This window comes from Dipodomys merriami, unplaced genomic scaffold, assembly GCF_024711535.1.
Source record: "Dipodomys merriami isolate MVZ:Mamm:240054 unplaced genomic scaffold, mDipMer1.0.p SCAF_6, whole genome shotgun sequence".
Classification (NCBI taxonomy): domain Eukaryota; kingdom Metazoa; phylum Chordata; class Mammalia; order Rodentia; family Heteromyidae; genus Dipodomys; species Dipodomys merriami.
The window spans coordinates 6,608,529-6,622,693 of NW_027206179.1; the positions used below are offsets into that span (position 1 = coordinate 6,608,529).

Here is a 14,165-nt window from a genome sequence, read left to right on the forward strand (position 1 = left end):
ATCTTTCTGGCTTTTTCTTCATGGTTGGAATTTCTGGCATGTGGATACTCTAGAAGACTGATAGTAGAGGCTAATAGTGGATTCCTCTGTGTGTGTGTGTGTGTGTGTGTTTGCGCAGGCACCAGTACTAAGTCAGAGCCTAGGCATTGTCCCTGCATTTTTTCTTTTTTTTTGGCTCAAGATTATGGCTCTATCGCTCGAGCCATAGTTCTGCTGTCTGCTTTTTGCCAGTTAATTAGAGATTACAGTCTCATTGATTTTCCTCCAGGGCTACCATGATCCTCAGATCTCAGCCTGCAGAGTGGCTGGGATTACAGGCATGAGCCATTGGCACTGGCTGGGTTTGCTTGTTTAGAGACAGAATCTCACTACATTCCAAACCTCTCAATCTTCCCAGTAGCATGGCTTTTGAGGAAGGGTTTTATAATCCTAGTACCATGAACTTAATAATCAGCTTATGTGATGGTCCAGCATATTCTCATTTAAACTTCTACCAGGAGGGCTGGGACGGTGGCTCAGTGGTAGAGTGCTTGCCTTGCATGCATGAGGCCCTGGGTTCGATTCCTCAGCATCACACAAGCAGAAAATGCCCAAAGTGGCACTGTGGCTCAATTGGTAAAGTGCTAGCTTTGAGCTGAAGAGCTGAGGGACAGCACCCAGGACTAGAGTTCAGGCCCCACGACTGACAAAAAAAACAAAAACAAAAAAAACCCAACCAAACAAACAAACAAAAAAACAGAAAACTTCTACCAGGAGACAGGTCCCTTGAAAATGAAGAAACAGGAACACTGAGTCTGAACTATAGACCCTAGAAAATATAGACGTAATGAATGACAGTGCCTGTGTTTTCTCTGGAGAGCCTGTATTCCAGAGCAAGAGTATGCAAAGGTCCTGGGGTCACTGAGTGATGACCACATTAAGTTTGGGTTATACAAGAGGTGAGAAGTGTGCTAGTGACGCCATGAGCCGGTTTGGATGGTGGATATATATATATTTATATTAAATATATATATTATATATTAAATATTACATATATAATATATATAGTTTTTGTTTTTTCTTCCAAGGGTTTCTGGCTGCCTGAGGAATGGATAGATCAAAGGGGGAGGCTACAAAGGCTAGGTCCAGGCTAGGAAGCTTGGGGGTGCGGCCCTATTTAGCTTAGGAGATAGGGTTTGCTGAATGCAAGGCATAGAGGATTTTCTGGGAAGGAGGGCAGCACTGAGAGCGGACGCCGCAGAGGGTAAAAGATCAAGCCCTAGACACTGGAATCACGAGGTTGGCAAGGAACAAGGGGCCTGATGGAGAGCCAGGAGGGGGGTGCGGGGGAGGGGGCAGAGCCAGTCGCTGCTAGCGCTTCGAGCCAGCCAAATTCTGCGCCCAAGTCGGCGCTAGGACCACGCGACCGCGTCCGGTCGCCGGAACCGCTGGCCGGGCCACGCATGCGCACCGCCCCGGGAAGGGAGAGGAAAAAACCTTCGCTGGCGCAGTGGGCGGGGTCAGAGCGACTCACGTGGTGACGTCCAGCCAGTTCTCCGGTCACGTGACCGCGGCTCGGGTCAGCTGACAGGGCCGGGTTTTGAAGCGGCGCGGCGAAGCGAGGGAACGAGGCCCGCGGTTGACAGCGGCGGGGGGCTCGGAGCCCGGCTGCGCCGCCGCGCCCTCCCCGCCCGCCCGCTTCCCCGCGCTCCGGCGCCATGGCGGCCTCGATGGGCCGGCGTGGATCAGGTGAGGGCGCGGGGGAACACCGCGGGGGCCGAACGCGGGCGGCGCGGGGCTGGGGCGGGGACGGCCAGCCTCTCCATCCGCTCTGTTCCCCCAGTCCAGTGCGGACATCGCCGCGGCCCCGGTGGTAGGGACTCCCGAACTCGGGCCCTGCTCGCGGATCCTCCAGTCCGGCGCCGCCGGCGGGGCTGTCCCTCTGCTTCTCGGGCCGCATTCGGAGCCTGAGTGAGTTCGGATTGCTCCACTTGGCTGGAACTCGGGCAGCGGGCTCCAGCTTCTGTAAACCCGCACGTGAGCCCCACTCGGGAGTTCCTTTCTGAAACCAGCGACTCTAAAGTTCACTGGCGAGCAGCTCCCGGTTACTTGAACCCAGCGTGGAATCTCCTCGTTCCTAAAACTTAAGACTATGGGTGCCCAGTTTCCAGCCATTTTTGAGTTCCTTTCTGTTAGCTGGAGTCGTGGAATGACTTCACCCCCAGCTAACCAGCTCTCTTCCCCAGAAATCTGAAGGAAGATCTGATGGGTTAATGGTGCCTTGGGAGTTGGCTGGAGATACCTCCTAGGTGTCCCTGGCTGGTGGGAGTTTGGGATGAGCCACATTTGACCCTAGGTAGGGAAGGAGGTTGAGCCTATCTGCTTCCTTCCCTTCGTTCGGGTTTGTAAACAAGAGCATCCAAAGGGAGGAGCCTGGCGTGGAAACCACAGCGCCCATAATTAACCCAGGAAGGTTTTTTTGGATTAGGGGTGTGGCACCGTGGTAGAGTGCTTGGCCAGTTTGTACAAGGTCCTAATTTCATCCTCAGCACCCTCCCCCTCCCACAATTGATAGCCATCCAAGAAGGAAAGAAGGGGAAAAGGCAGGGTTCCCTTAGTGAAGTGGAGATGCTGGGGTCTTGGGACAGTTCTGGGTTGCCATTGCTGGCTCTGATCCCATCTGTGGCTGAAGTCTTGGCTCCTCTGCTTAGGCTCAGATGAACTAGTGATTGGCATGGTGAACCTTTCTGTTCTCTGAAGTTACTCTAATAATGTGGTCCACAGCAAGGGTATATTTCTTTTCTTTCTTTTTCCTTTTTTTGGTTAGTCCTGGGGCTTGAACTCTGGGCCTGGTCACTGTCCCTGAGCTTCTTTTGCTCAAGGCTAGCACTCTACCACTTAAGCCACGGCACCACTTCCCAGCTTTTTCTGTGTATGTGGTACTGAGGAATGGAACCCAGGGCTTCATGCATGTTAGGCAAGCACTCTACCATTCAGCTACATCAGCCCAAAGAGTACATTTCTTTTCTTTCTTTCCTTTTTTTTTTTTTTTTGGTCATGGGTCTTGAGCCACTGTGCCACTTTCAGTTTTCTGGTGGTTATTGGAGATTACGGACTTTCCTGCCCAGGCTGGCTTTGACCTGGGATCCTCAGATCTCAGCATCCTGAGTAGCTAGGATTACAGGCATGAGCCCCCAGCACCTGGCTTGTGTAACCTTCAAAAATAGTTTTTATTTCTCATTGATATAGGGATTTTACATGTTTATGGAGTACAGGTTGGCCCTTCTATACATACAATGTATATAAGGTAACTGGCATATCCATCAGCTCAAACATTGGTCATTTCTTTGAGTGTTGGGAACATGTACAATTCTTTCATCTTGGGATAGTGTTTATATTTGTGCTTTAAAATGGAGACTGAGGGGCTGGGAAGTTGGCTCAGTGGTAGAGCGCTTGCCTTGCATGCCTGAGGCCCTGGGTTCGATTCCTCAGCACCACATAAGCAAAAAGAAAAAAGCCGAAAGTGGCGCTGTGGCTCAAGTGGTAGAGCACTGGCCTTGAGCTGAAGAGCTGAGGGACAGTGCTCAGGCCCAGAGTTCAGGCCCCACAACCGGACCAAAAAAATAAATAAATAAATAAAATAAAATAAAATGGAGACTGAGGGTTTGTCCTGAGTTGAGACAAGGGGCCTCAGAGGCCCTGACAACTTGCTCATAGACAAGTTGTATAGTTCATTTTCAACATAGTGTCAGTGAGTACCATTTCTGCATTTGTTCACCCTTTGTCCCTCCATTTGACTTCACTCTTACTTTTTAGTTAGCGAGGGAAATGCCCTGAGTCAGGACTTCACCCTAAAACTGTATAGTTTTCAGCAACTTGTGGATATAGAGAAGATAAAGACAGGACAAGCGCCAGTGGCTCAAACCTGTAATCCTAGCTACTGTGGAGGCTGAGATCTGAGGATTGTGGTTTGAACCCATTGTTGTTTGGACTCTTTATCTCTTAATTCATCACCAGAAAACCAGGGGTAGAGCTGTGGCTAAAAGTGGTAGAGCACTAGCTTTGAGGGGAAAAAAGCTTAGGGACAGCTCCCAGGCCCTGAGTTCAATCCCCACCACTGGAAATACAAAAAAGAAGATAAAGACAGCTGGGAACTGGGGTGGTTCACATTTGTGATCCTAGCTACTCAGGAGGTTGAGACCTGAGGATCATAGTTCAAAACCAGCCCAGACAGGAAAAGTCCATGAGCTTTCATAACTCCAGTTAAACACCAAAAAAAGGCAGAAGTGGAGTTGTGGCTCAAGTTATAGAATACCAGCCTTGGGTGAAAAAGCTAAGGGACAGTGACCAAGTCTTGACCTAAAGTCCCAGATGTAAAAAATAAAACCTTTATTTGTGAGACTGAAGATCAAACCCAGGGCCTTGTGCATGTTAAGCATGCGTATCCAATGCCACGCCTCCTGTCCTAGCTCTCCTCTAGTCACCATGGCATTCCACTTTAGTCTCCATTGGAGTTGATCTGGTTTGTTGGTATTGTTTTTCTGCTCTTTCTTTGCTTTTCTACTCTCATGGGTCAGTTTTCTAACAACGTTAAGTGTATTCAAGGCTGAAAGTTTTCAGGGGACAAGTGTCCAACAGCAGTCACTGGATTTCTTTTTTTTTTTTTTTTTTTTTGTCGGTCTAGGGGCTTGAACTCTGGGCCTGGGCGCTGTCCCTCAGCTCTTCAGCTCAAGGCGAGCGCTCTACCACTTGAGCTACAGCACCACTTTCGGTTTTCTGGTGGTTTATTGGAGATAGGAGTCTCACGGTCTCTCCTGCCCGGGCTGGCTTTGAACCGAGATCCTCAGATCTCAGCCTCCTGAGTAGCTAGGATTACAGGCGTGAGCCACCAGCGCCCGGCTGGATTTCTTATATAGTCTCCTGATTTGACCTCTCAAAAAAAAAGTAGGTATATTCACAGACACATGTGTAGTACTGGGTTTGAACTCAAGGCCTGTATTTGGATAGGTAGTGGATCTACTGTTTTGGTTTGGTTTTTGGTCAGTCCTGGGGCTTGAACTCAGGGTTTGGACACAGTCTCTGAGCTTCAGCTCAAGGCTAGTGTTCTACTACTTTGAGCCACAGCACCACTTCTGGTTTTGTGGTGGTTTATTGGAGATAAGAGTTGCATGGTCTTGGGGCTGGGAAGGTGGCCCAGTGGTAGAGTGCTTGCCTTGCATGCATGAGGCCCTGGGTTCGATTCCTCAGCACCACATAAGCAAAAAGCCGGAAGTGGCGCTGTGGCTCAAGTGGTAGAGCGCTAGCCTTGAGCTGAAGAGCTGAGGGACAGCGCCCAGGCCCAGAGTTCAGGCCCAACAACCGGACCCCCAAAAAAAAGAGTTGCATGGTCTTTTCTGCCTGGCTGGCTTCAAATCATGATCCTCAGATCTTAGCCTCCTGAGTAGGTAGGATTATAGGCTTGAACCACCAGTGCCCAGCTGAAACAGGTCTTTTTAAAATTATTATTGTTAAGTGGTACAAAAAGGTTACAATCCCATAGAGACATATTTTTTTTTAGACAGCATTTTGCTTCCTGTCTGAGCATGTTCCTGGGCCTTAATCCTCCTATTTTTAATATCCCATCATAGCTGGGATACAGGCACGTACCACTTTACTTAGGTATTGATTGAAAGGAGGTCTCAAGCTTATTTCCAGGTTAGTCTCAAACCTCAGTTCTCCAGATTTTAGCTTCCCAAGTAGCTTGGATTTGTAGATGTGAGCCACTAGTGCCTGGATTTTCTCTCTCCTTCTCCCCCTTCTCTCTCTCTCTCTCTCTCTCTCTCTCTCTCTCTCTCTCTCTCTCTCTCTCTCTCTCTCTCTCTCTTTCTCTCCATACTCTAGGCTGGCTTTTTTTTTTTTTTTTTTTTTTTTTTTTGCCAGTCCTGAGGCTTGAACTCAGGGCTTAGGCACTGACCCTGAGCTTCTTTTGCTCAAGGCTAGCATACTACCACTTGAGTCACAGTGCCACTTCTGGCTTTTTCTCTTATGTGGTACTAAGGAATCAAATCCAGGGCTTCATGCATACTAGGCAAGTATTCTACCACATATTCCCAGCCCTCCAGGCTGGCTTTTAACTGTTAATCCTCCTGCTTCACATTCTGAGTGGTTGCAGGTTTGCACTACCATGCCTGGCTTAGTTTTTCTTTTTCTGTTTTCTTTTTGTGTTTTTTTGGTTGGTCATGGAGCTTGAACTCAGGGCCTGGACATCGTCCCTGAGCTCTTCTGCTCAAAGCTAGCACTCTACCACTTTGAGCCACAGCGCTGCTTCCAATTTCCTGGTGGCTTATTGGAGATAAGAGTCTCACGGACTTTCCTGCCCAGGCTGGCTTTGAACAGTGATTCTCAGATTTCAGCCTCTCAAGTAGCTAGGATTACAGGCATAAGCCACCAGCACAGGATTTAGTTTTTCTTAAACCTTTCAGAGTTCTTCATTGGCATGAGCTTGGGCAGGGAGGGGGGGAGGGGGGGTGACAGGTATCTTGTTGGGGAAGGAGGCAAAAGGTGCTCTCAGGCCTTGGGCTGCACCTGTCACAGAGCTGCCCTGGCCTCATCCTCACTGCCCTTTCCCATTGCCTTAGAGACAGAGCGGCTCCTGACCCCCAATCCTGGGTATGGAACTCATGTGGGGGCTTCCCCAGTCCCTCCCACCTCCCCAGAAGAGGAAGACCTCCGTCGCCGACTCAAGTACTTTTTCATGAGTCCCTGTGACAAGTTCCGGGCCAAGGGCCGTAAGCCATGCAAGCTGGTGCTACAGGTGGTGAAGATCCTAGTGGTCACTGTCCAGGTAAGACCAGCCAACCAGGCATCTCCAAACAGCGCTGGGCTTGTCCCAGTGCAGCACCAAGCACTGACTGGGAGGTGGGATTTGAACCTAGACCATCTGGTGCCCTGTGGATCTCAAAGAGAATTGACAGTAGTAGCTGAACCCCATGCTCTCCCCCAAACCAGACTGTGCTGAGCAATGAGGACCCCATTATAAATTACACATCAGTCCCTAAATTCGGGCTGGGAAGGTAGCTCAGTGGTAGAATGCTTGCCTCACATGCATGAGGCCCTGGGTTCGATTCCTCAGCACCACCTAAGCAGAAAAAGCTGGAAGTGGCGCTGTGGCTCAAGTGGCAGAGCACTAGCCTTGAGCTAAAGAGGGACAATGCCCAGGCCCAGAGTTTAAGCCCCACAACTGACAAAACAAACAAACCAGTCCCTAAATTCTTGCTGTTCCTCTAAGTCTGTGACTTTAGGCCTGTGTGCTCTCCTTCCCCAGCAGTCAGGAGATCCAATCACAGGTCATCCCTTGGACATTTGTGTTTGACAGAGAAGCCAGTGTGCCATCTGCGCGTGTATGCCCCATGAGATATACAAGTGTCTGTACTGGGGTGCGCACAGGGGTCATGGCAATGAATGGGACATGCAGCTTAGATGTGGGGAGGGGAGTGGGGGGGGGAGATAGGAAAGAACACTATTCTTCAAATCTAGCTCAAAAGATGGACCAGGCCCAGAGGGAGCTGTCCATCATGGCCAGCCTTCTCTGCCCGCCCCCTCCCCAGCTCATCCTGTTTGGGCTCAGTAACCAGCTGGTGGTGACATTCAGGGAAGAGAACACCATTGCTTTCCGACATCTCTTCCTGCTCGGCTACTCAGATGGGGTGGACGACACCTTCGCGGCATATACACGGGAGCAGCTCTACCAGACCATCTTCCATGCGGTGGACCAGGTACAGTGGCCAGGGGCAGGAGGTGGTCCCATGTCCAAGAGCAGGTGGGACTGACAGCCCTTCCCCTTCTCTGCTCACAGTACCTGATGCTGCCCGAGGTGTCACTGGGCAGGTATGCCTATGTCCGGGACGGGGGTGGCCCCGGGACCAATGGCTCAGCGCTGGCTCTGTGCCAACGATATTACCACCGTGGCCACGTGGATCCTGCCAATGATACCTTTGACATTGACCCAATGGTGGTCACCGGTGAGTGGGCAGGGCGGGGCACGCTGGTGCATTTGACTGCTGGGATTTGAATCCTGATACAGGGGCTGGGGTGTAACTTGGTGGTAGGATGTTCCTTAGTTTGGGTGTGGTCCTGTGGTCCACTAAAGTCACAACAAAGCCAGGCACCAGTGGCTCACGCCTGTAATCCTGATTCAGGAGGCTGAGATCTGAGGATCCCAGTTCAAAGCCAGCCTGGGCAGGAAAGTCCATGAGACTCTTATCTCCAATGAATCACTAGAAAACTGGAAGTGGCGCTGTGGCTCAAGCCCTAGAGTGCTTGCCTTGAGCTGAAGAGCACGGGGACAGCACCCAAGCCCACAGTTCAAGCCCCATGATGGACAAAAAAAAAGTCACAATGTCCTGATCCTTCCCTTGCTCTCCTGGGAGATGGTATAGACATGACTGTAACTAATTTAACACATGCAATGCCCATAATGGAATGTATGACATACAGAAAGAACCTGGCATGACTTAAGCATTCATTCACTAAACTTTTTTTTTTTTGTCCATTGTGGGGCTTGAAGTCTGGGCCTGGCCACTATCCCTCAGCTCTTCAGCTCAAGGCTAGTGCTCTACCACTTGAGCCACAGCACCACTTCCAGCTTTTTCTGCTTATGTGGTGCTAAGGAATTGAACCCAGGGCCTCATGCATGCAAGGCAAGCACTCTACCACTGAGCCACCTTCTCAGCCCCTCATTCACTAAACTTTTTAGGGACCAATCAAGTGCCAGGTCCTTGGGTCTCTATTGAGAATAAGGCAGACCATGACTGTAGCCCTGTGGCAGAGGATATGCCCAGCTTCCCAGGCCCAGGGCTAGATCACTAGTACTTCACAAAAGAAGGCCCCAGCTGCCCATGGTGGCTCATGCCTGTCATCCTAGCTACTCAGGAGGCTGAGTTAACCATCAGAAAAAGCTAGAAGTGGCTCAAAGTGGTAGAGTGCTAGCCTTGAGCAAAAACAAAAAACAAAAAAGGTCAAGGGCAGCATCCAGGCCAGGACCAGGGCTGAGTTCAGGCCCAGGACTGGCTGAAAAAGAAAAAGGCGCTTGGGGATGCTGGGATGGAGACCAGCCTGGGCCTCCCTGCTCCCTGAGGGCCTTCCCTGACTGCCTGTCCTCAGACTGCATCCAGGTGGATCCCCCTGAGAGACCCCCTGATGCCCCCAGTGACGATGTGGCCCTCTTGGACGTCAGCTCCAGTTACAGGAACCTCACGCTCAAATTCCACAAGTACTGCCCACGGGCTTGCTTGCACGAGGGCTCAAGGTCTAGGCCGGGGGTGGGGATGGAGGTGGAGGGATGCCGGGCATTGTGGGCCTGCAGCCACTTCCTATGGGCTGGGAGCAGCCTGGGCAGGGCTGCCCTTGCTTTCACCACAGCCTGGTGAGAGGTTCCTCTGCTAGCTGCAGAGTGGACGTAGGTGGGGCACTGGTGCCAGGCTCAGAGGGGCTAGCTAGGCCCGTGGGCCTCACCTCAGCTCCTTCCCTAGGCTGATCAACGTCACCATCTACTTCCAGCTGAAGACCATCAACCTGCAGAGCCTCATTAATAATGAGATCCCCGACTGCTACACCTTCAGTGTCCTGGTGAGGGTGCTGCTGGGCCTCTGGCTGCCATCTTGCCTGCTCAGGGCCTCCGGATCATTGGCTTAAGGCCATGAAGGAGAGGAGAGGCCAGGGCTAGTGGAAGCATCTGGCCTGTGGGTCTCAGGGAGCTTGGGTTACCCAGGCTTACCCTGCCTCTCCCTGATCCCTGTCCTATAGATCACGTTTGACAACAAGGCTCACAGTGGACGCATCCCCATCCGGCTAGAGACCCAGGCCCACATCCAGGAGTGCAAGCACCCCAGTGTCTCCAGTCATGGTGAGCTCCCCTTTCCTGGTTGACCTGATGTCTGGAGCCATGTGGCAGGTACCAGTGGCTCCTGCCTGTAATCCTAGCTACTCAGGAAGCTAAGGTCTAAGGATCATGGTTCGAAACCAGCTGAAGCAGAAAAGTCCAAGAGCCTCTTATGTCCAGGTAACTACCAAAAACCTGTAAGTGGTGCTGTGGCTCAAGTGGCAGAGTGCCAGCCTTGAAACAAAAGCTGAAGGACAGCACCCTGGCCCTGAGTTCCAGTACCAGGACTAGCATAGAAAAACAAAACCCCAAACAGTGAAACCCCAACAACCCAGCCATGCAGCCCCCAGGTCTGCAGCCCTGGCCTGACCCCAGCCAAAGTTTCCCATGATGCTGTGCCACCTGCAGGTGACAACAGCTTCCAGCTCCTGTTTGACGTCGTGGTCATCCTCACTTGCTCGCTGTCCTTCCTGCTGTGCGCCCGCTCGCTGCTGCGTGGCTTCCTGCTGCAGAACGTGAGGCCCCAGCATCACAAGCGCCAGTGCCTGTCTTGCCCAGCCTAGAGGGGGTGGTGCGAGGGCCAGGGGCTTCCGGGATGGGCCCTGACAGACCCTCACCCAGCTTCCTCGTGCAGGAGTTTGTGAGGTTCATGTGGCGGCAGCGGGGACGGGAGATCAGCCTGTGGGAGCGGCTGGAATTCGTCAATGGCTGGTACATCTTACTGGTCACCAGTGATGTGCTCACTGTCTCTGGCACTATCATGAAGATTGGCATCGAGGCCAAGGTGGGTCCAGCTCCAGGGCCCACGTCACCTTATCTCCACATTCTGACCCAGTGGATTGACACCTTCCTCTATCCCCAGAACCTGGCAAGCTACGATGTGTGTAGCATTCTTCTGGGCACCTCCACGCTGCTAGTCTGGGTTGGCGTCATCCGCTACCTGACTTTCTTCCACAAGTACAACGTGAGCCTCACACCTGAGTTGGCTGATGCAGGGACGTGGCAGGTTCTCTGGGTGACCTGTCCTGGCTCCCCAAATAAACCTATACATAGTAATACAGGACACATAGTTCTGTTACCCAGGCTTCTTACTTTGGCCCCAACACACACACACCCCTACATCCCTGTCCCTGAACTTGGGAAGGGGCACTGGTGCATGTTGGGTCCACCTGTGGCACGTCCTCCCCCTGATGGCCCCGCCCCTTCTCCAAGCCCTCTCCAGCTTCTGCCCCATGAGTCTCAACCTACTTTCCTGCCCTCACCTAACAGCTGGCTGGGTCATGGCCATCACTTCATGTGGCCCCCACTTAGCCCCTTCATCCTCCTGCAGATTCTCATTGCTACACTGCGGGTGGCACTGCCCAGCGTCATGCGTTTCTGCTGCTGTGTGGCTGTAATCTACCTGGGCTACTGCTTCTGCGGCTGGATCGTGCTGGGGCCCTACCATGTGAAGGTAAGTGTGGCTCTGAGTGTCCGTCCAGGGGTCCCGGCCCCTCCCCCGAGCCCTCTGAGCACTGGTTGTTGATATAGTGACATTGAATGACCACCTGGACCCCTGGGTTTTGTCACTGACACACTGACATTCAGATGGGTTCATCTTTTCTTTTTTTTCCTACCAGGCTTTTTCTGTGTATGTGGTATTAAGGAATCGAACCCTAGGCTCCATGCATGCTGCATTCCTAGCCCAGGGCCCATCTTATACGCTGTCACCGGGTACACAGACCCCTATAACACGCCCTCTACCCCATCCCCCACCCCCAGCTGACCCGGACTATAACAGTCTTGTGCATCTTTTATGATCCCAAGTGGCCTTGACATTGACTCTGTGGTGTGTGTTGGTTTTGGGGCTTGAACTCAAAGCTAGTGCTGATCCTGAGCTTTTGTGCTCAAGGCTAATGCTTTTCAACTTGAGTCACTGCCACACTTGCATCTTTTTGCTAGTTAATTGAGAAAAGGGTCTCACTGACCTTCCTGCCTAGGCTGGCAGATCCTCAGATCTCAGCCTCCTGAGTAGGATTATAGGTGTGAGCCACCGGGCACCCTGTGTGACCTGTGGCTTCGTGGCTTTGTTGTTGATCCACTGACATTGACTGCTGGCACTGAGCCCACTGACCTCTGTGACCCAGGCTGACTGCACCTCACCTTCCTGCCCACAGTTCCGCTCGCTGTCCATGGTGTCCGAGTGCCTGTTCTCGCTCATCAACGGGGATGACATGTTCGTAACATTCGCCGCCATGCAGGCTCAGCAGGGCCGCAGCAGCCTGGTGTGGCTCTTTTCCCAGCTCTACCTCTACTCCTTCATCAGCCTCTTCATCTACATGGTTCTCAGCCTCTTCATTGCGCTCATCACTGGGGCCTATGACACCATTAAGGTCAGCGGCACCTGCTGGGCCCACAGGGACCTCCTGCGCATGCGCATGCCTCCCCCTCACACGCACATCCCGCTCCTGGGGCTGCCTGCCACGGAATGGAAAGCCCACGGAGAGGGTGCCTTGGCATGGGGGTGGGGCACAGAGATGGCTAATTCCGTCCCAACATTGTCAAGGTGGGGCCTACGTTCCAGAGGTTGCTTTTACCCTCCAGGGAAACTGATTTCAGAGTTTGAGGAACTTTGGCCACTGTTAATGGCTGAATGGATTGTCAGGCTCAACCCAAGACCTTGTGATTCCAAAAGCCAGGTTCTTAATCTCCCTGTCTCACGGAGTGGCCAGAAGCCATGGTTTTCCAGCAAGTTGTAGCAGTCAGAGGAGAGACACCAGCATGTCAGGGAGATGCAGAGCAGGGGAAGACAAAATTCTTCCAGCCAATAGGTTCCAGGGAGTACGGAGGGCATGTGAAAGGATGATTAGTGGTCAGCTGGTGAGAGGTATGAAAGAAGTGTGGAAGGTTACAGAGGACTCTGCTAAACACTGGTATTAAGGTGGTTCCAGGAAGGTTTCCAGAATGTTCTATGACTAGCTCCTTAGCGATATGATTACTTAAATTTTGATTTGAATTGAAATTCCAAATTCAGTTCTACATTTAGAGGATCGATCCATATCTTAAGTGCCTTAGCCAAGCATGATGGAATATGCTTGTAATGCTAGCATTTGGGAAACTGAGGCAGGATGAATTTTGGAGAATTCCAGGCCAGCCTGCCTAGCATAGTGAGGCTGTCTGAAAAGGCCCAAAACAAAAACAGAACACACACATCAAATGCCCAAAAGCCTATGTGGCTGGCTAGTGGCTAATCCATTTAGACCTGTTAGATAATTGAACATTCTCATTATCTTGGAAGATTCTAGACAGATGAGAACAGTGTCCAAGGGAGAGTGCATATGGGGGAGGGAACAAGGAAAACAAAAGCTGTATAGCTAGAACAGATTTAGAGTAATGATGGTAGTTGCTAAGGGGTACTACTCACTACTCACAATGCCTTCCTGTCACTCAGGCCCTAGGAACCACCTCTTGGCTTACTGAACACTTAATGTCACATACAACACACACACACAGCATCTTTGCATAAATTTGGGCCTTGTTCTCACAAGTGCCCGGTACCTGTACCAACCCAGGCTCTGACAAGCCCCATCATGGGTGCTGGGCCTACTTCAGAGGGCATCAAACTGCCCCATTATGTGGCATGTGTTGTGGGGTCTTTCTGGGCAAGATGGAGAACGTGTGGAGGGCATAGTGGGAACGCCATGGGTAGAGCCCTCCTGCCATCAGAGGGAAGGAGGGAGAGAGGGACGGGTAGATCCACATGGCTGGAGGAAGGGGGGCAGCATGCTAGACCTCATCAGGCCCCTCGTTCACGTCGAGGGACCCCGTGCGTGTCTCCCCAGCACCCAGGCGCAGGCGCAGAGAAGAGCGAGCTCCAGGCCTACATCGCACAGTGCCAGGACAGCCCCACCTCTGGCAAGTTCCGCCGCGGGAGCGGCTCGGCCTGCAGCCTGCTCTGCTGCTGCGCAAGGTTCGACCCGAGATCGGGCTGGGGGGGAAGCCCTGGGGTTAAGGTGTGGATGGAGGGGGCCGGTGGCGAGGAGACCGAGAGAACTGACGGCCTTCCCCCCGCACCCCTCGTCCAGGGACGCCCCGGAGGACCACTCGCTGCTTGTGAATTGAATTGAGGACGGCTATGGACCTTATCCTGCGGACTGCTGGGAGGCCCCAGCTTATTTATTTTCAAGAATTTGCTTTTAAGGATCAGCTCGCTGCCCCCCCCCCCCCCCCCCGCTCCGAGAGGGCCGGGGCTGATCCGGACGGACACTAGGGAGGGGAGGGGAGGGAATTAAATAAATGGGAACATAAACTGGGAGCGCTCTCTTTTTCTAACTCGGCCCCTTTAAGT

At 52.2% G+C, this 14,165-nt stretch overlaps 1 protein-coding gene across 1 annotated transcript; it reads left to right on the forward strand.

The window, feature by feature from the left end:
- Window positions 1-1,568: 1,568 nt before the first annotated feature.
- Window positions 1,569-14,132, forward strand: Mcoln1 (mucolipin TRP cation channel 1). The gene is made up of 14 exons (XM_070002366.1): window positions 1,569-1,728; window positions 6,597-6,802; window positions 7,566-7,733; window positions 7,814-7,979; window positions 9,121-9,229; window positions 9,489-9,585; window positions 9,763-9,862; window positions 10,247-10,353; window positions 10,473-10,622; window positions 10,701-10,802; window positions 11,169-11,291; window positions 11,995-12,210; window positions 13,660-13,787; window positions 13,903-14,132. Exons 1-14 carry the CDS (start codon window positions 1,698-1,700, stop codon window positions 13,937-13,939), a joined length of 1,740 nt encoding a protein of 579 aa, XP_069858467.1. The 5' UTR covers window positions 1,569-1,697; the 3' UTR covers window positions 13,940-14,132.
- Window positions 14,133-14,165: the final 33 nt, after the last annotated feature.